The sequence below is a fragment of the Antennarius striatus genome, chromosome 20 (assembly GCF_040054535.1).
Source record: "Antennarius striatus isolate MH-2024 chromosome 20, ASM4005453v1, whole genome shotgun sequence".
NCBI lineage: Eukaryota > Metazoa > Chordata > Actinopteri > Lophiiformes > Antennariidae > Antennarius > Antennarius striatus.
The window spans coordinates 17,534,821-17,561,195 of NC_090795.1; the positions used below are offsets into that span (position 1 = coordinate 17,534,821).

General features: G+C 43.3%; 1 protein-coding gene across 1 annotated transcript in view; it reads right to left on the minus strand.

Annotated features, from left to right (window-relative positions):
- tgfbr1b (transforming growth factor, beta receptor 1 b) overlaps positions 1–26,375 on the minus strand; it is a 54,811-nt gene that overhangs the window by 13,297 nt on the left and 15,139 nt on the right. Inside the window, exons 2-8 of the mRNA XM_068343613.1 lie at positions 17,340–17,588; positions 14,938–15,207; positions 10,590–10,820; positions 9,299–9,466; positions 6,751–6,907; positions 4,677–4,801; positions 4,268–4,398 (exon numbers count right to left, since the gene is read on the minus strand). Coding sequence (XP_068199714.1) covers positions 4,268–4,398; positions 4,677–4,801; positions 6,751–6,907; positions 9,299–9,466; positions 10,590–10,820; positions 14,938–15,207; positions 17,340–17,588 — 1,331 coding nt within the window. The remainder of the gene's footprint in view (positions 1–4,267; positions 4,399–4,676; positions 4,802–6,750; positions 6,908–9,298; positions 9,467–10,589; positions 10,821–14,937; positions 15,208–17,339; positions 17,589–26,375) is intronic.

A 26,375-nucleotide genomic window follows, 5' to 3' on the forward strand; every position in this document is an offset into this window, starting at 1 on the left:
TGAGGTTGTTGTGCTCGGCCAAAAACTGTTAGGGATGTAGTGCCCAGTGATGTAATAACCTTGGATGGCATCACGATTGAGGCCAAAACCACTACAAGGAACCTAGGTGTCATCTTTGATCAGGATCTCTGGTTTAACACACACATTAAGCAGGTTTCTAGAACGCCTTTTTCCATCTCCGAAACGTTGCTAAAATCAGGCATATTTTAAAACTGAGTGATGCAGAGAAATTAATCCACGCTTCCATCACTTCCAGACTAGATTACTGTAACGCACTTTTTTCAGGCTGCCCCAAAAAGTCGCTAGTCTTCAACTAATTCAGAATGCTGCTGCCCCTGTTCTGACCAGGACCAGTATCAGAGACCAGGTTCTGACCAGGACCAGTGCCAGAGACCATATTTCTCCTGTGTTGCTTCTCTGCACTGGCTTCCTGTGAAAGCTAGGATAAATTTTAAAATACTCCTCCTCACTTACAAAGCCCTTCGTGGCCAGGCACCGACCTATCTGAAGGAACTTTTAGTTCCTTATAATCCATCTAGAGCATTACGCTCTCAACATACTGGCCTACTGGTGGTTCCTAGAATTTATAAAAGTAGGACGGGGGCTAGAGCCTTTTGCCATCAAGCCCCTCTATTGTGGAACCACCCCCCTCCCTCAGTTCGGGGGGCAGACACCCTCTCACTATTTAAGACTAGACTTAAAACTTTTCTTTTTCATAAATTTTACAATTAAGGCAACTTATGTTACTACATTTATTTTCATATAGACCTACACTGCTGGAGACTCAACATCCAGACTCACTGAGTTCCTCTCTCCTCCCCCTTCTCTCCAACCATCCCTGTTACTCCTCCTCCTCTCTGATCTCACTCTCCAAGTCTCCAATCACACCCTACTAACTCAACTTCTTCCCTGGAGTCTCTGTGCTCTATGTACTCACAGGTTTTTCTCAGGTTCACCCCTCATCCACCCATCTGCTATGGACCTGCTCTTCCCATCCCACCAGTACCACCCCTAACCTAATTATCGGCTGGGGTCCGGCTTCCTTTTTCCTCCGCGCCACCATACTGATCCACCCCTCATCCACCCATCCGCTGTGGACCATCTGGTGTGGACCTGCACCTCCCATCCACCAGTATCACCCCTCACCTAACCATCGACTGGGGTCCTGCTGCCTCTCTTCCTTGGTGTCATCTTACTGCTCCACCCCTCATCCGCCCAGCCGCCGTAGCCCTTCCTCTGTGGACCTTCACCTCCGAGCCCACCAGTATCACCCCCATCTCTCCATGTGCTGTGCACCTTATCCTCCAATCCCACCAGTATCACCCCTCAACTATCCATCGGCTGGGGTCCTGCTTCCTTTCTCCCTCCTTCCTCCATACAGTCATCCACACAGCTGTAATTGTGCCTTGACTCTATCAACCTTAACCATATTGATACTGTCTCTATCTGGCCTGTCTCACTCTCTCTCTGTCTCTCTCTCTGATGCTGTTCTTGTCTTCCTTTGATTCCTTTTCCATCCAACCGGTCGAGGCGGATGGCCGCCCAAAAGAGTCTGGGTCCTGCCTGGAGTTTCTTCCTCAGGTGTGCTTTTTAACATTGAGATTGCTGTTTTTTTATCCACTGTTAAAACGTGTTGCACACTAGTTCCTCCAGACGTGAGCTGCTCCGCATACAAGTTTATTAAGATACGAGCCGTCAATCTGTCCATATTTATGTTACGTATAAATTGTGTTCAGGACACCACCGCTACATACGACATCAGTGAGACCGTATCTCACTCTTTACCATGTGTTGGTGGATGGATACAACATCAGCGAGACCAGATCTAGTTCTTTACCGCACGTTGGCGGATGGATACGACATCAGCGCGGCCGGATCTCATTCTTTACCGCGCGTTGGTGGATGGATACAACATCAATTACACCGTATCTCGTTCTTTACCGTGTGTTGGTGGACGGATACAACATCAATGCGACCGTATCTCGTTCTTCACCATGTGTTGGCAGATGGATACATCGGTGAGTCCGGATCTCGTACTTTACCACGTGTTGGCGGATGGATACAACATCAATGAGACCGTATCACGTTCTTTACTATGTGTTGGCGGGTGGATACAACATCAATGAGACCGGATCTCGTTCTTTACCACGTGTTGGCGGATGGATACAACATCAGTGAGACCAGATCTCGTTCTTTACCTTGTGTTGGCGGATGGATACGACATCAGAATTTAGGGGATTTGGAAGGGATTAAACATCATCAGTTATTTTAAAAGGTGAGATGTGTATGATTAAGAGTTCAGTCACGGAACGGATTAAATTGTATCTTGAGGTAATCCTGTACGTGTTCCTCTTGTATTAGATGCCCATTACTTTAAATCACTGCAGGTATAACTAACTTTTTCTTGAAAAAAGTCAGACTTGTTTTGACCAACAATGCGCTGCTGAAACATGTGAACACTTGACGGTACATAAACACAACTTCTAATGAAGTAATTAAGGCGCCCAAATCAAGGTGTGTTTGCGTTTTGTGTACACTGACACTCATTACCACCCTAAAAATAGTTGGAGCTGAGATTACCAACACTCCTTGGCTTGACGCCTGTAGGTACTGTCTAGTTCCAACTTGCTGAACCCGTTGTTCTGTCTGGATGAGCATAATTGCCGTCTGTGTTTCAGTGTGCATCAGTCGACACACCAGAATCACGTCTACAGGCTGGTGTCACAGTAAACTCCTCTAGGACTGGTCAGGGTTGGTTTTTCATACGCAATTCTTCCTGAGCTACGTGGACGTAATGATGACGTGCTTCAACTTTAATGTTTACTGTTTCAGTGAACATTCAGTATAGAACTTTAAGCTGCATGGGAGCTAAACCTAAACTCATCCAAATTACCTTAGCATTTATAGTCATGTTTATTCAATCTATTTATGTAAACTGTGCATTTAAAGAATTAATTAAGAAATCCAGACAAAGTATGAATCATTAGCAAGTGGTAATCTCTAAAAAATAAATGGTAATGTGAGGAAATGATCAGGTTGTCTCATAGGAGTAACAAAACTCAGGGCAATTAAACTGTTTGATTTTCAAAAGGAATCAGGAGGTTTTGTACATAAACGGAGAGGAGGGAAAAATTAAGATGAAATGAGTGATTGCACACCAGATTACGTGAATTATGTGGAACCAGGTCATAATATGGACCTCGATTTGTGCCTGAATCCTGAACATAAACGACCTACAGCTCTGTTTTTAGCTGATGTTTGGTAACTTTTAGACAAATCTTTATGGTGAAGTCATTCAGCATTCCCTGCGATCATTTTAGGATGATTGACACACTTTTATGAACTTCGTTGCAGTGTGTTATTATGATGTGTGGCTGTGAGGAAACGGACTATAAATAGTAGAAGTCATACAACGTCAAACTGGTCATGTTCTACAACATTTAGACAGTCACAAACACCAGTTTTGTTTTCAGGTTTCTCTTCACTCATTCTCTTCGTTTTAAAGCAGTCCAGTGATTTATTCCTATACTGTTAGAGCCGAGGATTCTGAAAGAAAACCACAGTATTCTCCTGTATGCTTTCAAATGGAACAGAAAATGTCCACAGAGAAGCAGACTGAGAACTGAAACGCTGCTGCTGCGATTTATCATGATCAACTCAATGATTAAATGCAGTAAACTAACCACCACAACATTGTGTGTGTGTGTGTGTGTGTGTGTGTGTGTGTGTGTGTGTGTGTGTGTGTGTTTGTGTCTGTACATGCACGCGCGCATGGCTGTGTGTGTGTGAAATACCGTTAGAGCTGAAACCAGAGATGGCAACACACTCACTTTGTCCTCCCACTGGCTGAGTGGTTACTTCCTCTATGGGGAATTGTGTGTGTGTGTGTGTGTGTGTGTGTGTGTGTGTGTGTGTGTGTGTGTGTGTGTGTGTGTGTGTGTGTGTGTGTGTGTGTGTGTGTATGAGTGTGTGTTTGTCAGATGATTGAACACCACTACCGAGGACTTTGTGGCTTCGGGGTTCTCACTGCTGGATATAACTGCCCTACCTAGGCTGAAAATAACCAAACCGTAGCGTGAACATACTTGCTCAATGATTTTTCAATGCTATTTGTACGTTCACATGATAACAGATTGAATATTGGAGTTATGATTTACATAATTTGGGGTTTGTGGGTAATTTGAGCCCAATTTTTTAGCTTCCATTTACCTCTGGGGTGATGCTTGTTTACCATTGTAAAAGAAGGGGATTCAGACTCATGTCCTACCTCACAGCTCGACCAGCGGTTGGGGATGTTGGGCCGAAGCTTCTGCTCACAGACAACCTTCCTCATCTCCTCCACTGACGGGTCCGACTGAACCAAGTCATAATAGGGTAGCTGGTAGTCCTCATGGATGCCTGACAGATGAACAACACATTAACCTGGTTTTTCATTGACGTGGCTCCAAGCTCCAATGTGTCTGATCACACATTGATCACATCGATCTACTGATATTTATAATCATCAGTATCATCAGTATTTTCCACACTATAAGGCTATAAGGAACCTAAAAACCTTTAATTTTCTCAAAACCCGACAGTGCGCCTTATAATCCAGTGCCTTATAATCCAGTGCTTCACTCATTCATCCACGACCCACCGCCACCACCCACTCCACCACCCTTATCGATCCACACCTCCCATGGAGCAGCGACTTGCGATTTCCCAGAAGACCAGGCCCATGGCGTAGATGTCAGCCCTCTTGAAAGACTCGAAGTGTTTCATGTTGATGGAGTCATCCAGGACCTCCGGTGCCATGTACCTGAGCGGGAACACAGAAAGCTTTCAACACATTCGTTGGTGATGCTGCTCAGACAAACACACACAGCGCTCAGAAGAGAACAAAAACAACCGGTAGAGAGTGAAAGTTCCCAGACACCACCACTAATGCTTAAAAGACAACCTTCAGATGCAGTGACCATATGCCATTCTAACAACAAGAGGCTGGGATAGAATAATAAATTCAGTTCTGTTCCTAAAGTGCTTCAGGGTTATCCTAAAAACAAGCTCCCTTCTCAAAACTAGACTAACTTCAAAACACCTGTTTTGATTCATTTTATAAATTAAAAAGTATGAATCTGCTAACTCCATGTCTCATTCATTGCAAAATACAGAGGGTTTGCAGTCAAACTGCTGCTTTGGATATTTGTTCACGACGTTTTCTGTCTTCACTTATCATCAGAAAACAAAACCAGCCACTCCTTCACTGAATTACGATTAACCTTCCTTCCTTCCGTCTTATCCCGTTAGCAGTCGCCACAGCATGTCATCCTTTAACCATTTAGATGAGCACTCTTAATTGTTTGGTAGAGTTTTTTGTGCAGGATGCCCTCCCTGCCACAAAGGAAGAGCATCTGTATTTATCTGGACTTGAGACCGGGAATCGAACCCACGGCAGCAGACACGCGAAGCATGCCGTCTACCACTGACCTACAGGTATATTTGGAGGAGGTGCTTGTCAGCATTACCCATGAGCCATTGCCCATGTCACTGCAAGGATGACAAAGCCTGTTAATAAAGACATATATGTGGTTGGTCCATTTGCTTTCACACAACAGTGGAACCACCCACACAGGCCTGTAAGTCGTGGACTCAGAGAGATATCTCTGAATGATCTCCATTTGGTGTGAAGTCTACAAAAGAAGAGCCAAACTAAACAGACGGAGGCTTGAAAGCACCCAAATGCACGATGTAACCTCCATCACAATCAGCTATCTCACCGGAAGGTCATCATCATTACCCTTCAAGCTGCAGCTGAGGCAACCGTCCGACAGATTCCATTCAGATACGGCGACAAACACTGAGAGCACAAGCTTTCAGACAGACTCGTCCTTGTGAGGATCTAAAGAGACTTCTGGAGCATGTGGCTCTCACGTGCTGTCATTGAAGGCTTTTGGATAGGAAGTCAAACCCTCATGAGTCTCATAACGATTTAAGGTACATATTTTCAGGTTAAGTCACCTGGGATCAGATTAGATCATCTACATGTACCACAGTTTTCAGACAGAGCCCCTGTCTCTTTGCTGAATCGGCTGGAAGCAACAAGAATGATTTGAACCCAAACTGATTTCCTGTATAATCTGACAGCTGAAAGAGTGTCACCATTAAAGTCACTGAGGCTACTGTGAGCTCCAGCTCAGAGCTGCAGTAATGCAGCTGCCTGCAGTGAAGCAGAGGTGAGATTATCCCAGAGGTTCACTCGAATCATAAGCCTGCAACGTTTCATGAGCCTGTATATCTCCGCAGGGGCCAGCCGTCCATTGTTGTGTGAAATGGGAATCTTCAAGCGGAGTCATTATACTGTATGTATGGATATATTGTAGGGTGGTTGTTTGTAGCTGGAGCGTGTGCATTTTAATAATGGTGGAGTCTGTAGAGCCCCTGGTGTGCCTTCGTTTTCTTATTATCTCATTTTCTGTGTTGGGGACCTTTCTGAATATCAGCCTTTATCTGCTACTCTCCTCAGCTGGGGAGAGGCACAGCACACAACTCTTAAGAGCGAGCACAAAATATGTGAAACCACTGTAAATTTTAGTGGCTTCTTCCTGGACTCCGGCTAAACGCCTCGGCCAAGTCTGAACAGTCACCCATAGCTCTGAAATTTTAGTTCTGACAAACTAAGAGGTGGCTTTCTTAGCAGAAATCAAGATATGGAGGTAATTCCAGATACCACTTGATACAAACACAAACATTTTAAACATAGTGAACTACCTTTTGGTTCCCACTCTGTGATTTGGAGCGATGTCGATGGTGTCGGTGGCTGAGTCGTGGCGGACGGCTAAACCCAGGTCAGCGATACAGCATGTCCCGTTCTTCTTTACCAGGATGTTCTTTGACTTCAGGTCTCTGTGGGCTATAGCTGGCTTTCCTGAAGACAAAGCATCACAGGCTCAACCAACATGGAACATTAAGTGTTTTAATTGTCCGCAAGGCAATTCTAGAGCTCCAAAACCGTCCAAGACCAACCCTCAAACCAACGAAAAAGCAAACATAGAACAACTCCATACATGTCTTGCCACATGAACAAGGAGCCCAAGATCCCTTAACAATTTGAGAATATTTTATTATTGCCCTGTTTCAAGTTGGAAACTTCACAAACCAACTAGGTATGCACCCTTGTTAGTTAGTGAACAAGCCTAGATCTGTGTGGGCTCAGCTAATAGACAAAACACAAAGGAACCCCCAAGAATGACAAAGCCTGTTGTGCGTGAGAGTCAGGCTTATGAAGAAAGAGATCACACCTTCTCCATCTGGTCCAGTGGCATACACGTGTTCAAGCTTGTCGACATTACTCAGACAAGGTGCACACTTTCAGTTTAGGGCCTACAGTGAAACACCATCTTACACACGTTTCATGTTTCTGAAATCAGTTTGGGATCTCTCAGCCCCAGGGACTTAGAATCACCAATGGGTTGTAGGGAGAATGTTTTCAGTAGAAGTCCCCATCTTCTTCATTTATTCAGGAGAAACCTGCAACTCTCGTTTGCTCCAGAAACATTCAGTGGACAAGGAAACAAACTGTCCATCTTCACTACTAGACAGTGACCAAACTTTCATTTGTGGGGGAAACATTTCGTTAAACCAGGCAGACATGTGCTGTCCCCTTGCACTGCCCAAATAAATATGTGCCATGCGGTCCATTACAAGATGATACGGATTGTTTGGGTACTTGACCCTAAGATGCTCTATTGTATTAATATAGGACTGTGCTACAGTCTTAATCCTAATTTGGGGAAAATGTATCAGTACATCTGCATGATGTCACATCTGTACTGTGGATTAATTCTGACATTGGACAAAAGTGAGGTCAGTGTATTTTAGCAGGTCTTTATCAGTTGGACAGACCCTCTGGACACAAACCAGGTCAGGTTCTGGCGGTGTAGAATAACGTGTAGTTAACGGATGCATTAACACAATCCATTTACCATTGTGGATGTTTCACAAAGTTTTTGTGCTTTTTCACTTTGAATCTTGAGTAATGGTCCAGACAGCCTGCGATCCATGAAGTGTCTCAGAGGCAGTAAAGGAGCAACTCCAAGACATTGACTGAGAACAATCATCAGACCGATGCCCACCCACAGCTCCAGTCTCTATTATTCCTCCAGACAGACTCTTGTTACTTGTACAACTTTCACAATTGAAAACACTTACCTTTAGCCGATGTTTCCTAACCACAGTTTGGACTAAATGTGATCATCTCAGGTGCCTTTAAATGTCCCTGAGGATTGACAGTGTTTTGTTCAAAGACCAAGTCCAATTAAAGCATTTGATTTGTCTGAACAAGTTGAGGCCTTTGTTTTTCTTTGGTTTCACTTCAACAAAGACAAGAATCTGACAGCTGAATACAGTGAAATTCATGTAGGACTATTATTGCTATTATTGAAAGAAATCTTTTCTTTTGGCTTTTCCCTTCAGGGGTCACCACAGCCAATCAGTGTCCTCCATCTAACCCTGTCTTCTGCATCCTCTTTTCTCACACCAACTACCTTCATGTCTTCCCTCATTACATCCATAAACCTCCTCTTTGGTCTTCCTCTAGGCCTCCTGCCTGGCAGTTCAAAACTCAGCATCCTTCTACCAATATATTCACTATCTCTCCTCTGGACATGTCCAAACCATCTCAGTCTGGCCTCTCTGACTTTATCTCCAGAACCTCTAACATGTGTTGTCCCTCTGATGTACTCATTCCTGATCCTATCCATCCTGGTCACTCCCAGAGAGAACCTCAGCATCTTCATCTCTGCTACCTCCAGCTCTGTCTCCTGTCTTTTCCTCAGTGACACTGTCTCTAGACCAAACAACATCTCTGGTCTCACCACAGTTTTGTACACCTTTCCTTTCATTTTAGCTGAAACTCTTCTATCACACATCACACCTGAAACTTTCCTCCACCCGTTAAAGACTGAAAATTATAGCAAGACGGCTTCAAGAATAGAGTAGTGCCTTGAGATACAAGCCGTCACTCTGTCCATATTTTTGTTTCATACACAAGCAAAATCTGAGATGTGAGTTGTGCTTCAGAACACCACTACTAGTAGGCGGATGGATACAACATCAGTGAGGCCGGATCTCGTTCTCGTTGGTGGAGTAAAGACGTAAGTTGTGTGTTCTCCTGACTTTTGCGTTTCTTTTTATATGTTCATTGTTTATGTCTTAAATAGTGAAATGCTGTTTGACTTCTGAGTTCAGCCGTGGAACGGATTAAACTCGGGTCGGGAGGTACTACTGTACCTGCCCTAGAACAACCCGTTTGTCTCACCTTGTGTGCCCACTATCTCCATGTGGAGGTGGGCGAGGCCGCTGGCTGTGGACAGGGACAGCTTGATCATTCCCTCCACGGTGACGGTGTATCGGTTCAGGTAGTCAAACAGGGAGCCGTGCTCGTGATAATCGGACACCAGCCACAGCTGAGTCCACGTCCCGTTATCTACACAGGAAAGAAGACAAGCAGTCATAAACGCTTAAAAGACACCCTTAATCGACACTTTTAATCTTTTCAGTTACATTTTAAGTTAATTGAAAAATATTTTGAGAGGGTTTCCATCAGGCTTTGATGAACGTTGAAAAAAAACACCCAATACGGTGAACACAGGTCAAGGCTGAACATGAATAAAGAATCTCCATGATATTTTTATTATTATTACTTGATCTGTAAATTTTCAGCATGTTGACCTTGATGAGAGTGAATCAGGCATCCTCCAGTTTAATACGAAGCCAATATTTTGTGCTGATTCAGTTGTGTTGATGTAACTGTCTACCCAGAGGATGTGTGTCTAACTTCATCATGTCCGCTGAAACGTGACGAGGAGGTAAGAGTGTTCCTACTGCAAGAATTATCGTTTGATCGATTGCCTTTTACGCTAATGAAACACAGTCCCGCCTGGTTGAATAGCTAATGGGGGGGGGGGGGTTTGAAGCACCAGAGTGGACAGCAGCTTCTCCCCCACCCTGAGGAAAGACTCGGATGCTCTGACTCGCAATGGAATTTATTTTCTTCAGCACAAAGTTGGGCTAAATTGTTTTCTTGCCGCAGTGAAGGTTCATCTTGTTTGTTTCTGCTCCACTCATCCTAGCGGCGTCGCTCTGAACCCCCCCCTACAGCATTCATTCTTCTCTCCAATAAAACACCCGACATGTTGGAAGCATCAGTTGATTTTAACATGAATCACAAGCACACATGGTTACACTTGTGTTTCTGTGCAGCTGTTAAACTGTGAACTAATGTGTTTGACCTTCATAATGAACTGGTCCTCCCCCACACCGTCTATCAGCCGGTCTCTTCGTTCACCTATCCTCACGTCACCTCAAGCAGAGCCGTTCTGCTGTGACAGCTCAAGGTTCAGCTGGAACTAAAGCAGCCCACACTCTCATCACCAAAGATCTGCTTTGTCCTGTTACCTGATCAACAGTTTCCAATCATTTCTGTTGTCTTACAATTTTCCTAGTTGTCGACTGACCTTCTGTTCATTCCCACTCACCCTTTCAACACATCTGTGTGTGGAGTCTAATCTAAAACCCAGCCTCCCTGCTCTCTCCTCACAGGTTCCTACCTTTGTTGTCTGCAGCGATGAAGCCCAGGATGTTCTCGTGTCTCAGCATCACCGTCTGGTAAATCTCCGCCTCACGGAACCACGAGCGCTCCTCACGCGAGGAAAAGATCTTTACTGCCACCTCCTCGCCACGCCATTTCCCCCGCCATACCTCCCCAAAACGGCCCTTTCCGATGCTCTCCTGGAGGATAATAGTTCTGGCGATGGTCCTCTGGACCAGGAGCGGCAGGCCTGGAGAAAAGACAGACAGGAAACAACTAAGCTGATGGAGGTAACACTAAACACAACTTTAAAAAAGTCCAAAAGGAAGAGGAGACTGAAGGAACTACCACAAAGAAAAGATGACAGCTGGAGGTGATTGGACATCGTTCAACAGATATAATCTGTGTGTAGCGGAGCCAAACGAGTACATCATCAGCATAAAGTCAAATACTTAAAAGAAACATTTCAAATAAAGATAAAATGAGTACAGAATAAACAGTTTATACAAAGTTCATACGTTTTCCCAGAGCTCCATCTCCATGAATTGTCCTTCATTCACACAACTGTAGCTCTACTCCATCACTTCCTCCAGCAAATTGTTATCAACAGGACAGCATTACTGTGTGTGTTAAGACTCTAACCAACACGTTAATAATCAGTCAATTTTTATTCGTATCGCCCAAATCCAGAAATTACAATTTGTCTCCGACTACTTTATAATCTGTACAGAGTAACACCCTCTGTTGAAGGTCCACTGTATATAGTTACTGATGATGAGACAGAAAAGATTGTTTCCAGTATGACAAAATAGACCAGTGTTTTTTAACCACTGTGAGATATTGTCAGGTTGTGTCGTGGGAAATTATCCAATTTGTGTGCCTGTGCGGTCCAGCGCCTGGTAGAGTCATCATGTAGTACTCTTCCATACCAGTAGGCGGCAGAAGCAGCAGCTAGCTAATTACCTTGTGCTTGGAGACAAGCGAATTCATGACGCATGGATGCAGCGACAGGTGGACAGCAGGACGACGGGGAAAGTGATGGATGAGTTTTTGAAGAGGAAAAATGCTGACTCTGAACTGGACCCTGGACAAAACCTGGACCCAGATGAAGGCTCTAGTATGAGTGGAGGTCAAAGAAAGCAAAGACGTCCAGCAAAGTTTCTGGCGGGAGGAAATACAAGGACAGCTATCTTTCATTTGGATTTACGTTTAGCGGACATGTAACGGAACCGACTCCGTTGTGTTGGGTCTGTGGTGAAAAGCTCTCCAACAGTGCCGTGGTCCCAAGTGAGGCTGAACGCCATCTCCAAACCAAACACCTTCACTTCAAAACAAACATGTGGAGTATATTGTTCGCCTGCGTGGAGAAACAAGCAAGTTTCGTGAGAAAAACCCCAAAGGTAAACGAGAGAGCCCTTAAAGCTAGCTAGTAGCTAACACGTCACTGCACTTGTGGCTAAATGACAGTTTCCAGACGTATTGATGAGATGTCTGCAGACATCGAAAGTGTGGTTTTGGACAAGATCCGTGTCGGTAATAAATTTGTGTGGCAACTTGATGAGTCTACTGATATAAGTGGACAAGCTCAACTCAGCTATTTTGACATTGCTCCCATTTTCCACAACACACCTGCGTGAGGTGAGCTTTTCAAGCCTGACTGCTGTAAAAACCTAAAACAGAGAAAGACTGAGAGCTGTGGAGGAACAGCTTCGTGTGTCTTTCATCGATTCCTGCCAGGATATCAGCTCCGTGTTCATCCAAACAGGCCCAGGTTTCACACTGAGTGAGTATAAATATCAAAGATTATAAAATATTTTTTTCTTTGTGTTTATTTGATTCCAATTCAAGACGTTATAATATAAGGCTTATAAAAAAAAGCTTATAAGCATTTCCCCCCCCCACATTTTCAGCTGGTGGTGTGCCGCGGGATATTTTCAATGAAGGAAATCAGAAAAGGTTGAAAAACACTGCAATAGACCCAACACTGACAGACACACAAACCCAGTGCCACCAGTGGTGGGACACCTTCCAGCACGCCAACAAGCTCTTCTTCAGTTCAAAATGATCACAATATTTTCCACACTATAAGGCACACTGGGTTAGAAGGCGCACCTTCAATGAATGCCCTTTTTTCAAACTGTTTTCACCAGCACAGGGCACACCACATAAGGTGCATAGAATACAAACTACTGTAGTGGCTGTGGTTGTTATACATCCACTAGACTGAGCTGCGCTAAAAGGATTGCACTCATGACTCTGTAGCCTCTTCTCAAATTTCAAGAGCCAAGTCACTGCGAGCCAAAGGTGCCTGTCATGCTACAATTGTTTTGTAAATGTGGTTGACACCTGAAACAGCAGGTAACTGTGGGGGGGGGGGGGGGGGTTTAGACTTGTGTATTCTGTCTGGGCTGCTGACAGTGTGGGGGTTTGGGTTACAGCTGAGAGCTGACAACTCATCTTCAATGAATGGACTATTTTAAAACGTTTGTCATATTTAAGGCGCACTGTCAGCTTTTGAGAAAATTAAGGCTTTTAGGTGCCTTAAAGTGTGGAAAATACCGTAGAAACTGGATGAGCACCACCAGCGCTGAATAACCGTTCACGTTTGCTCCACACGTCACAACATCTACTGGGAACCAGTTCAGTTGTTGTTGCCACGTTAAGGAAATTGCAAAATATTGTTGACCGCGGATCCACCATTCTACCCACGACTCCCTCAGAATGACCCAGTCCTTCAACGAGTTTTAACAGAAACCAATCTGACAGCTGTGAAGGATCCAGCCATTAACCAACCAACGACCAAAACAAACAAACAAACAAACAAACAAACAAACAGGTGAATATAAAACTGCTGTAGAAGGAAGATGGATAAAGGTAAAGTTCTCTCCCCCTGGCTTTGGCGACATTCTCCACAGAGAAAACCACTGAACACTGTTAACTGTTGTCTGCTGCTGCACTAATGAGGGAAATTATGAAACGATGAAAATCCTCCCCTGAATTCAACAGGAGCCTGACACGTCTGAGTCAGCACAACTAATTAACAACAGCCCACACACACACACACACACACACACACACACACACACACACACACACACACACACACACACACACACACACACACACACACACACACACACACACACACACACACACACACACACACACACACACACACAAACACACACAATTGCATTCTGCACAATTTGGTGTAAAAATCCTTGCAAGTATTTTCCTTGGCAGTGATGTAGGTGCCAGTTGACTTATGGCTAGCATCAGCAACAGCTTCAGGCAGTGTGTGTGTGTGTGTGTGTGTGTGTGTGTGTGTGTGTGTGTGTGTGTGTGTGTATTAATGTCATTAGCATTAGCAGCCTAAATGTGGGCCAGCCAATCACTTTACTTCTACTTTGAGACGGCACACATTCAGCAGCACAAATGGAACGATCTCTCTTCATCCGACACTTCCTTGTGTCGTTCCTCTTCTTTTATTTGGACACTGGCAAAATCAGTGAAACAGTAAAAATAGTACTTGTTTGTTCCTGATCTTCATCCCTCGTCTCACTGCTCTGACGTTTCATACTAGACTAGGGTCGAGTACCTTGACTTCATCGATTACAAGAAATGGAGGAACTTCCTGTCCTCGGGTCATCATTTCATTTACCAGTAAAACCACTGTGTTTCACGAGGATTATTACACAAGGATTTTTTTTTTTGCATGATGCAATGCCCTCACATCACCCTTGAAATAGTTTTGGAGCATAATAAAATGACAACGAAGGAGAAACTCGTGACATCTCCAGTGCTGCAGCGTCTCAAGAAGACGTCCTTTCCTCTCAGCCAATCTAAAATCAGCGATGGTAACGTTAGTCCTGCTGCTGTTGTTGTTTAGGACGTGGTTATTACCACGGTAACCAGTAATTATGCACCTGAGGCTGACATGACTTTCATACAGGGTTTATTTCACCTGCATAAACACTGTGTCACTGCATGATGTAAATAAAGACAAAAACATGATTACATGAACTGAGCAGTTGTCAGATTTGGCTCTAATCACTAGCGTGTTCCTCTCAGTACACACTATGGTGTGTGGAACCAGGAAGTGTGCTGTCACTCCCTGATGGCTGGACACAAGTACAGACTGGGTGTGTAGTGACTTTAGTCAGACGGGAGTGAACCGAGTCAGAACGTTCAGCTTAAGTGTTTGGAAAGTCACAGCAATGAACTTCCTGTAGGATTCTGTTTAGTCCTGGTGACGACAAATGAACACAATGTCTCAGGGACCCATGAGCACACACACACACACGCACACACACACGCACACACACACACACACACACACACACACACACCCTAAAGCAGCGCCGTACCTGATCCAGAGCCGGAGGTGGTCATGTCGTAGATGAGGTCCTTCAGCGTCGTCCCGACCGTGATGAAGGGGTGGTCCATGGTGGGGTCCTCTTCATTTGGCACCCGGTGGTGGTGGTGGTGATGGGCCCCGGCGCCCCCGGCCCCCAGGCCCCTGTGGCTGTGGCACACATAGAATGCCAGGACCAGCAGCAGACACAGCACACACACCGGGCCAGCGATCACTGCTGCCAGGGCAACAGGGCCCAGAGGGGGGGTCTTCACTGTGGGGACTGGGGGACACAAAGGACAGGCGACATGTCAGGGTCATCAATACGATGTTGGACGATTCATTCTGTTCACAGGCAGCAGGCAGCGCTAACACAGCTAGCCTTAACCCACAGCTCTAAGTGGCCAAGTGGAACACGTTCCATCTGCTATCATCATACACCACACACACGCACACACACGCACACACACGCACAAACACACACACAGAAAAAAGGCCTTCCATGAATCTACGTTGGTTGACGTTTTGCTGTCACACATCGCCGTGGTAACTGATCACCTCCTGTTACCTTTCGTTAACGATCTACCGACGCCGGACAGACTTTTGGTCTTTTGTTGCACCTCAAGAAAATGTGAATTTATTAAAAGGATTAATCCTTAAATTTCCACTTCGATGCTCACCCTAACATGCACTATAACTAACTCCCCTCACCACACGCTGTCTGTCACACCGCATCACTAATGGTGTTGGTGGCTTTTATAGTTTCTCATGATGGGGTGAGGTTGGAGTATCTCAAAATCATTTCTAATGCAGAAGGCATGATTGGTTCTTCCAGCATAAGGTCCAGTTGCAGCAGAGCAGTAGGAGACGGGGTGTTCAAACAGTTTCTTTATCATGGGTTTTGTGACCTTTGTACAGAAACACCAGCCCATCTGGCTCTCTCCTGTGTTTCTTGTCACTTTGTTTGTGTTAATCAGGTGAAAACATCATTTTATAGTGATGACCTGTTGGACAAAGATAATTGTTTTTACAGTTTACTGTATCATTTAGATTTTCTGCTGAATAAATGCTACTGAGATGCCCCTGATCTAAGTCCAACCCCCCAACATTCGGTCAGGATTCCCAACACATACGTAGGTCGACTCCTCATTTTAATTCATATTGGGACGTCAATAACCTTTCAACAGTATGTTCCATTTAGGGGTGTCAGTGATTAACACCTATCAAAAATGATCTAATCAAAGACAGTCTGAACTGGAAACAGCACTTGGGTGCTCAAGGACGGTTATTGAAAGGGGGGAGGAAAAAGCAGCCAGTGTTGCTTCTACATTAGTACTAACGGCTGAGGAAGTCGGTGTTGATTCCAATGGAAATGCATCAGAACACACACTGAATTGCAGTTCGACACAGACGATCCATGCTGATCCCTTTCACCACCAAACACGCTTCCAATGGGCCCACGGAAGAGGGTGGCATGATTTCTTTGGGCCGGGTGTGCTGGCTCCACTGACATAGAGAAAACGTGGAGTCTGGACATATCAAGGGTAGCAGGCAAGACGGAGGGGCAATAAAACCGTGGGTTCTGCCATCCGTGTGGGGGCAACACTCCCCAGGAGCGATGGCCTCGATCTACAGGATAATATCAATGACTTAGGAAAGGTTTGACCAGCGGAGACTTCAAGGTGCTTGGCATCTAAATTCCCCCGTTCTCAGTCCAGTCATGCAGCAGCACAACATGCTGGACCAACAAGTCTGACCTGGGAGGCATCGTCTAAAAACATACAAGAATTTAATTCAACTTTACCCTCCATTCCTCTAGTGAGGGCCACGCTGGTGTGTTTCAGTCAGTCTGCCCCAGGGCAGCTGTGGCTACATGTCGTTTACCACCACCAAGTGTGAACGAGGACTGAATGAATAATGGATCCACTGATATCAATCAAATCCATTAATAACTCACTGGCTGCCGGTGACGTCTATAGATGTCTGTAACATTTTTCAACAGAAAGGACTGGGGGACAGTCTGGAGGCACAAAGGGAAAACAAGTAGATCTACCTTCGGTCATGGACAACCATGAACAATCACCCTACGTCCCTGAAAAACTGTGTGCCAGACATTTAAAATAAAACTGGGTTTCTTTTAACTTAAGTCTTCCCATTCATTGGAAATAGTTGAATGGGTTATGACTTATTTTTTTGATTAGCTGAACTGTAGAACAAAACAACAAAAACAATACTGTGTAATTGATTTGGCATCATAACACCCACTAGTGAAAAGTTCTTCACAAATCAGGTCCTCCGTCTCTAAATTTATTCTTTTTAAGTCGAGTGTGCGCAAAACTTACACATCTTAAGGTTGTGTGTGTGTGTGTGTGTGTGTGTGTGTGTGTGTGTGTGTGTGTGTGTGTGTGTGTTTACCAGGAATTGGTAGGTCGGGCTCTTTGTTGCAGTAGTCCGTGGTGCAGCATATCGGGTAAATCCCAGTGTCTTGTTTGGCCGATGGGGCGCATATGAAGGGCCGGTCTCGTGGGATCAGCTCGTATTCGTGCACACACTGGCGCTGCTCTCTGGTCAGCTGGTTTCCTGACTTGTGGATGGCGACATAGCAGATGCCGTCAGTTATGCAACTGGAGTTGGCACTGCAGCGGTCACAGTAACACTGGAGGGCTGGAGGAAGAAAAGAGAGGACCGAGAGAGAGGAGTTACAACTGAGGCTGGACAGAATCCTTCGCTAATATTCAACAAAACCAATCTGACTTCTTCTTTTCTCACCAAACACCAGCTCTAAACTGTTTGAAGACACTTTGTTAAAAATGTTTTCTAAGCAGCTGTTTGAAACAAGTTTTTAATGACCGTTGATCTGTGGAAAAAAAGACAACATGTAGCATCCAGAGTCCGAACACAACGCGAGTCCCTCACCGCTGCTTTCTGCAGTAACAGAAGCTGGTTGAGTTTCTAATGAGGCGGACAAAAAAGAGATTTTCAACACATCTAACAAGGTGGCTTCGCCTGACAGAAATGGGATAGATTTGTCTAAAAGGAACAATGCAGTCACAGATGGCAACATCCTGCGACACCCCTGAATTCAAAATTTTACCCTGACCTACTTGCATAGATCAAAGATCAAAGATAGTGCTCTGAGCTATTGTCATTGATCAAAGCACTAGCATTGATCTATGGCCTCCTCCCTCGTCTTTCTATCCAGTTCCTGAGTAAAAAAAATTGAAATATAACCTTGATCTAGTTTTCTCAAGGTCAAGGTCATCCTCTCATTTTCAACCCCTTTGCTGCCTGAGTCACGTGCTTTGTCATCTTTCTGTCTACAACGGTTGTGAAGATATTTGGTGGACAGACAAACGGACGGATGAACGAACACTGAAAATTAAAATACATCACTGCTCTGAAGAGGGATGTAAGAAGTTCACAACTCAGTGAAACAAAGTAATTGTATATTTTGTTGCACTGCTAATGAAAACTAACCACTGGCAGCACCGATTCCCAGTCCTGGGAAATAGCATGGCAGCCTGAACAGACTGATGACTGACTGGACCAGCGGGACCCACACTCACAAAGCCACGACTGTGTCTCTGAAACGTCCAAATGAAGCGTTTGCCACCTCCCAGGCTTCAAACCATTAGCAAAGGTGTGAAGTGGTGTGAGTGAACCCGGCTGGCCTCTCTGAGCCTCTTCCCTCCAACACGGCACACAGAGATCACTCTCTGACTTCACCACGCAGATCAGAAACACATCATGAACGGCTGGCCGGGTTGAAGCAACACACACCTGTGAACACGAGTCTTCTGAATAATTAACAGAACACACACACACACAAGCCTCGGAGTTCAGGCCAGAAGAGTGTTTAACATGGACATACACAGGCAAGAGTGTGTGTGTGTGTGTGTGTGTGTGTGTGTGTGTGTGTGTGTGTGTGTGTGTGTGTGTGTGTGTGTGTGTGTGTATGTGTGTGTGTGTGTGTATGTGTGTGTCATAGCAGACAGTTTAAAAAAAAAAAAAGACACCAGACATTCATAATGTCGTCTTGGAACAGAAAAGTCAGACAATAATCGTCTCCTTTCCTAGACTTCTCCTTTCTGAGTGAAGACATGTTTGTGGTGGATAGACTTAAAAATGTGAACTTGATGACACACACACACACACACGCACACGCACACGCACACACACACACACACACACACACATACACACACACGGAAATGTTCCAAATGTAGTTTTTATCAAAGTGCCTCCTAAGAGGAAGTTCTAGCTCCAAATTTGTGTTTCCATACCAGACCACAAGATAATCGTGAAGTATCAGTTTCTCAATTCTGGTTCTGAATATCCACTCTGATTTCCAGTTTTGATTCAAAAATTAATGATGAGTGACAGTCGCATAATATGCTGCATACATCATTGCTACCGTCTGAAAAATCTTTTATTTTCCACAGGAAACTAGTAGCTGGCATCAAGATGTTCCAGCTGGTCCATCAATGGACGTTCTGCAAAGCCAAAGTGCAAACGGTCACACTTGTGTTTAATGTTTAACGTCAAAATGCGGCAGATCGATTCCTAGAGTCACCTCACGTGTGGGTTTTCCACAGGATGTTCCCACATCTTTTTCAAAATAAAAGCTTTATTATGAAATGTTTCAATTAATGACGTGGGTGCTAAACGTTTCCAGCAGTAACTTAAACATGGCTATTGGGAGATGATCCTTGTACTTGAGGCTTTATTGAGCATATCCCACTTGATATAACCTATACTTACCCCCCACCAATGACAGTGTCCTATTGCGGGAGGATTTTCGCAGGACTCTCATCACAACTCTCAACTCTAGACAGTCACAACCAATCACAAAAGCAAAAACCTTGGCGGTGAGCTAATGGGTTACCCCAGGGCATCTGCCAATTAGCCACATGCCGCCACCATTCTCTGCATTACCTGACGAACGCCCACTCAGTTAGTCTACATAAATTCAAACTGGTTTAAACGCTTGACAGGAAAATAAAATGAGAAAAAAATCTATTCAACCCTAGATGGAGCAATGTCTTGCTTTTATATGTACCATAAAGTTACTACAGACACAGTCACACCTCTACTGATGTTGAATACTGGAGAAGGCAATGTGTCTTTGAGAGGCTGTGGCAATCGTCTGGTCTAGGAGACGATACAGGAAGTCCTGTGTGATCTCTGTTCCATACACACTTCTAAAGACTGGAAGCGACACACACGGGTTGGGACACGCAGTGGGTTGGTGATCGGGCCTCATTAGGGCTCTTCCAGTCGATCCATCAGCGTGTAACCGTTAACGCATGCTCAGATCTCCTGGTGTAAACAGAAGCTGATGACAGTCTCAGTCAACAGTAGAGATGAATCAGCGACAGGAAAGAAAAACACTCAACAATGTCTGAACCCTTCATCTTTTCTCATCTGTCTCTAATTTAGTAGAAAAGCATTTGGTTTGATCCACGCAGGAGAGCTTGAGGATATTTTCATTAAAATCCAGTTAACAGCAGACAGTTCAAAATTCACTAGCCAGGACAAAGGGTCATTTTATGAAATGACTGAGCAATAATGCGTCCTCTACGCCCCACCCCGAGGGTGAGGCCTCCTACCTTCTATTAAATCAGTATTCCTCCATGTGAGCAGCAGTTAACCCCTGATGCATCTGGAGATTAACAAACACAACAAGTTTCCATCCATACATCTTCTTCTAGACTCTTCTTCAGCAGTTTATCCACCTTGCAGTTCACAGTATGCTGAGTCTATCCCAGCCGGCTACGGGCCAGAGACAGGGTACCCCCTGGATGAGATGCCAGCTCACACTCACACGTACTGTCAGCTCACCTAAGCTATGTGGAGAACATACAACCTTTACATAGAAAGGAATGGAACCCGAAGCCGTAGCATTTCCGTCTTCGCATCCCATAAAAAATAAATTCAGGTAATGTGGAATATCCAGATTATCATAAAGTCCACATCAACAAAGATGTTAACATTCAGACGAGTGTTCGATGTTCTGATAAACACTCGACAAAAAATAGAAAATATAAAACCAAGTAAAAGTGCATGACTCACATGCAGCACACTCACACAAAATATTAGCAAACACTCCACAGGTCACATGACCGGCACAAGGCCAGGCTCCTGCCACGTGGTCAGATCCAAAACCATGGACTAATCTGAGGATGACGCCAGGCGCACCGTCAGACTAAACAGCACAACATGGACCAATAGCTGGCCCCGATGCTCCCAAGGCTGCACCATCAGTGTGTGTGCGTGTGTGTGTGTGTGTGTGTGTGTGTGTGTGTGTGTGTGTGTGTGTGTGTGTGTGTGTGTGTGAGAGAGAGAAAAAAGAAAACTGAGTGACACTTGTACAGTATTTTCTGCACTATAAGGAGAACTGGACTATAAGACACACCTTCAACAAATGGCGATTTTAAGACTTTTTCGTACATAAGGCGCACTGGATTATAAGGCGCACGGTCGGTTTTTGACAGAATTAAAGGCTTTTAGGTGCACCTCATAGTGCAGAAAATACTGTAATTGTGCTACAGTGAGACGGGTATTGCCTCTGTGGCATTGTGATCATGTTACACTGCTTTAACCGTGAAGACACCAGATGCATCATTAACTCCTGTCTTTCACCTGATGTTCCTCCTGCTTTCCCTCATGTGTTTTTCTCTGTCACCCTTTTCTTCTGTCTGAAAATAAAAAAATGCAGGAAACTGATCTTCTAAATAAATCACAAACGACACCCTGAGGTGACAGAAACAAATCTTCAATATAAATATTAACACTCTGAGCTTGTGAAATGGGCTTCACACGTACTTTCACAGCCTGCAGCTGTACATGTCATTTACGTGTTAAAATAAAAAATACATGCAAAGATATGAACGTGTTATCTTCGCATATAGTCCACAAAATGAAATTCTAGTGAGGACGGGTAAACACTGTGCAGCTGTAGACTTGTTTAGTCTTCACTTCTCATGTGATGTTTAAAAGGATGCGTTAATTCTAATTGCTTAAGTCAAGCTTAGAGGTTATTGTGATTGTTGTTGTTGTTCAGCTGCCTGTAAACAACAACCACCTCATTTATTTATAGTGTGATTTACAGTTAAAATGATGCATTTCATTTCCTACTGTTCTTTAGATCTTTTACACGGAGGAATTATAACTAACAAGAGAAACACAGAGTCACATAAAATATACGGACGTGCAAGTTTCCATACAAAAAACAGGAGATTAGATCTTTAATTCAAAGCATTTAACCGTTTTGGGGTAAAAGTGTCGGATTAGTCAGATACCACACATCAAATGAATACTTCCCATTCATTCAGGGACACGATTACGTACCTGAATGAATGGGAACATTCATTGAGGGACTTTACCCATCATTTGTCTGTATGGGAGTCGTCCTCTCAGTGTGGTTTCATACATGAGGCATCGATTAATGTTGGAGCGAGCTAAAGGCTAATGCATTTGAATAGGCTGAATAAATCCAATTAGTGTGCTGGAACAGAGTTTGCATCGATAATTCACTCCAGTTTTCTTTCAGATTACCTCTGCATTCATCAGGAAGAGGGACAGAAATAAAAGTTACTTCTTGATGTCCTTTAACCTCGCTCATTATATTACAGTATTATTAGTCTGTTGACAAGAGAGTCGAGGTCCAGAAGAATTTAATCCAGGTTAGAATGAACACACCAGCTGCTATCATCTGTTAGCATTGGAACATTTCTGTGTAATTATTATTACAAAGTGACATACAGCCACAACAGTGTTCATGCTGAAATTTCTTCATGTTCTTCTGTCCAATCAAAATAAACATGAAACGACTCCTTGAAGCCTCTGCCTCATTACAGGACTCCATTTATGTCACCAGTTAATAAATGGTTTGTACGCACAGCGTTAACATAGCAACTGTCAGAAGTCTGCGAGTCACACATTATGGGATGTTGGCTCTGCACCCTATTGAATTCTCTTTTCTAAAACCAACGCTGCTTTTTCCTTTAGCTCCTGTAACCTCACAACAAACTCCAATTTTATCAGTCGACTTTTCCCTCTCATCTCACGCATTAAATATTTAAGTGTAGCTAACCAACAATCAAGTGATATCCACAAAGTCAATATTTGTCTTGTCATGAAGTAGAGACAAAGTCCCAAGCCAATATGTGTTAGTCAATATTCATTTCTGCCTCACTTTGTGTGTGTGTTTGGAATCTGCCTCAGTCCCATCCCCTCTGACAGGTGGTGGAAGATGGACATTAAAGTGACTTTTTAATGAACAATGAAGCTCAACACATCGTAAAAAAACAAGTCCTGCTGTGAGGTTTGTGTTGTGTTGGGTGTCGGGGGCTGGAGCCTATCCCAGCTGACGATGAGCCTGAGGTGAACCAGCTGCCTGCCAGAAAGCAGTTCTGCAAAAATGAGGCGAGTCACAAGGTCAGCAGAAGCTGTTGTGAGGTTTGGAAAACTCAATATCAGGAGTGATGCTTCACCCACAATCAGCTCCGCTACACACTCTGTTCTGAACCACAAGTGGTTCTTCACACTGGGATCAAGTGTCCTTATTCTGACGAGGAGAATAATATTCCAGCAGGTGTCCTCAACGTGATGACGCTACGCATTCACAAATGACTTTATTTTACAGTTCGACAAATGAATGTTCACCCATTCCTGTGTAGGCAGGTTGCCAGTCGCTCCTTTGTCTTATTTTACATTTCACAAGGTGCAAAACCAAAACAAATTAAATGTCTTGATTGCATTATTCACTGTAATCTCAATTTTGACATTAAATATTTTATGAAAAGTAACAGCCCACCATAAAAAAAAGAGGATCTCTGCAGTACATCTTAAATTAACCTTAAGTCTAAAGATTAAATACCTGTCAAGCCATTAACTAACTGACCTTCAGGCACTGAACCAACACTGTTGAGCCTGTCAGGTATTTACTGCATTAGATCATTTGAGTGTGTCTGCGTCAACCTAAAGCTTAAGCTGAGGGGAAAATTTTTTGAAAATATTACCTAAAGGGGTTTTATTATGAAAAGCCCATTTTTTCAGGTCTCGACATATACGTAGTGGTCCTTCCTAACCCTACCAACTCCTTGAATATGCAAAACAACATTCATGTAAACATTCATGTAAACACAAAATAACGGTCTCATTTTCATAAAACGACACTTGTGTATATGTTGTTTGGCCAGAATAATTATGGTATTATATACATTTTCCCTTTTTCTATCCTCCAGTAAAACACCAAATTTAATGACATCATAACATAGATGAGGTGAATTTGAATCATTTTCAGATATCCAGTTTTGAAAAGATCTCCAGAAGGTTTTCACATATTCACACTCAAAAAAAAAGATGTTCCAATGATTCAATTTGAGATTCACAAAATGTACAGTATTTTTTTACAAACTTAAATCTCTGTCTAAGAAATTCATTATGTGGGTAAATATCATTTATTATCTTCAGATGAGTTTCTTTAGCTTTGGGCGAAACTGGAAGGGAAAGGTATCTAGTTCTGATTTTTGTAATCTGATCTTCTGAAAACTGTAAAATATTTCTCCGTTTCAGTAGGAGGGGGAAAAGTTTGTTTGTGACAGCACCTCTTATAATTTTGTTTGTACATTTCTTTTCTGTGAAGTTTAAATCATTAATAAGAGGTAAGGGTAAAGACGGAAGTACTTTACCCTATGATAGCATACCTTTTATTATATTCGACATTGCATCAGGGATTGCTCTTGTAATTTCCAAGTATTGTTGTCTGGTGCAATTAATGTTATATTTATTAATAAAGTCAGTGTAATTCAAAAGATTTCCTTCTGAATCCATTAAATGTACAACGGACGGACTTTTTCCAACCAGTCGTCAAAACAAATATTTTCTCTTAGACAAAATCTACCTGTTATTCCAAATTGAAGAATTATGAGGGGTAAAGTTATGTTTGAAGGCCAATTTCCAGCAAAGGAGGACTTGTTGATGAAATCTGGACAATTTAATGGGTAGCTGAGAAACACAAAAATCACATTTTAAAAGAAATTTCAATGCCACCACATTTACTGAATATTTTAGAAGGAATGTACCATATAGCCTTGCTATTACAGATAAATTGTTGAAGCCATTTTAGTTTGATAATACCATTCATAGCTTCAAAATCAATTACATTTAAACCTCCATCTTCACTTGTTCTCACTGCATCATTTCTCCTAATATAATGATGCTTGTTTTTCCACACAAAGTTGAGAATAATCTGATTAATTGATTTAATGAGATTATCTGACATAGTTAATGAAAAGGCAGGATACGTTAATCTGGATAATATTTCTACTTTAGAAATCAGCAATGACCTGGCTCAGAGCGAGACAATGACAGTTCCACACAAGCTGTTGAAGTCAGCTAGCATTTGGCTGACTAGTTAGCTCTTCTTAGATCTGTGTATGTGTAGCCCGCTCCATGTAACTGTATCCTCAGCATCATAGCAAACACACACACACACAACCATAAGTGAGGTTTTCACTCTTGGCTTCACTCCTCACTATTTGGCTAAAGAAGCTAAAGTTAGCTTCACTTCATCTGGACTGGAAGTTGATTAGATCAATATTCAGTCAAAGATATTGAGGACCACAGATCAGTCTGGGGGAAGACATTTCAAATACAGTGTAGTTGGACATCTGGAAGCTGAATGACATGACATTATTTTCCGCACTATAAGGCGCACTTGACCATAAGACGCACCTTCAATGAATGACCTATTTTAAAATGCTTTTCAAATATAAGGCGAACTTGATTATAAGGCGAACTGTCGGCTTTTGAGAAAATTAAAGGTCATAGCTGCATCTTATAGTGCAGAAAACACTGTAATTAGAAAAGGTATAATATGGGACCTTTAAATATATAAAAATTACTACTTATCTGAAGTGTGGAGGTACATACATATAGAGAAATAAACGTAACGTAATAGATTTACACTCTGACAGAACTTGAACACTTTCTGTTCAGTTCGATGGAATAAACTGCTGGTCAAATATGGAAGAAATAGGGACATTAAACTGTCAGTAAGTTAAGGATGATGGGGACGTCCCGTGTCCCACCAAAAACACCCAATGGCACAAGAGCTGTGCAGGTCCCACGTCAACACTGTGAAACAAATGTGATGTCAATCTAGACAATGATCAGGACTATCTTGTAACACTGGTGGGAGTAAAAAAAGAACAGACAGGAGGACAGATCACTGAACCCAGGCTCTCTGTGGTCGGAGCGCAGCATGGAGAAAGTCCCAGGAGACTCTGAATTAAATGATGATAAAATTTAATCTAATACATCAACTAACAACAAAAGGAATGGAAAGACAAGGAAATGGCTAAAGACAATGGTTTCACATCACAGAAATCAATGGCAATCCAATCCCAGACATCTATGCAAATATAGTTAGTTTCTCGTGGCCAG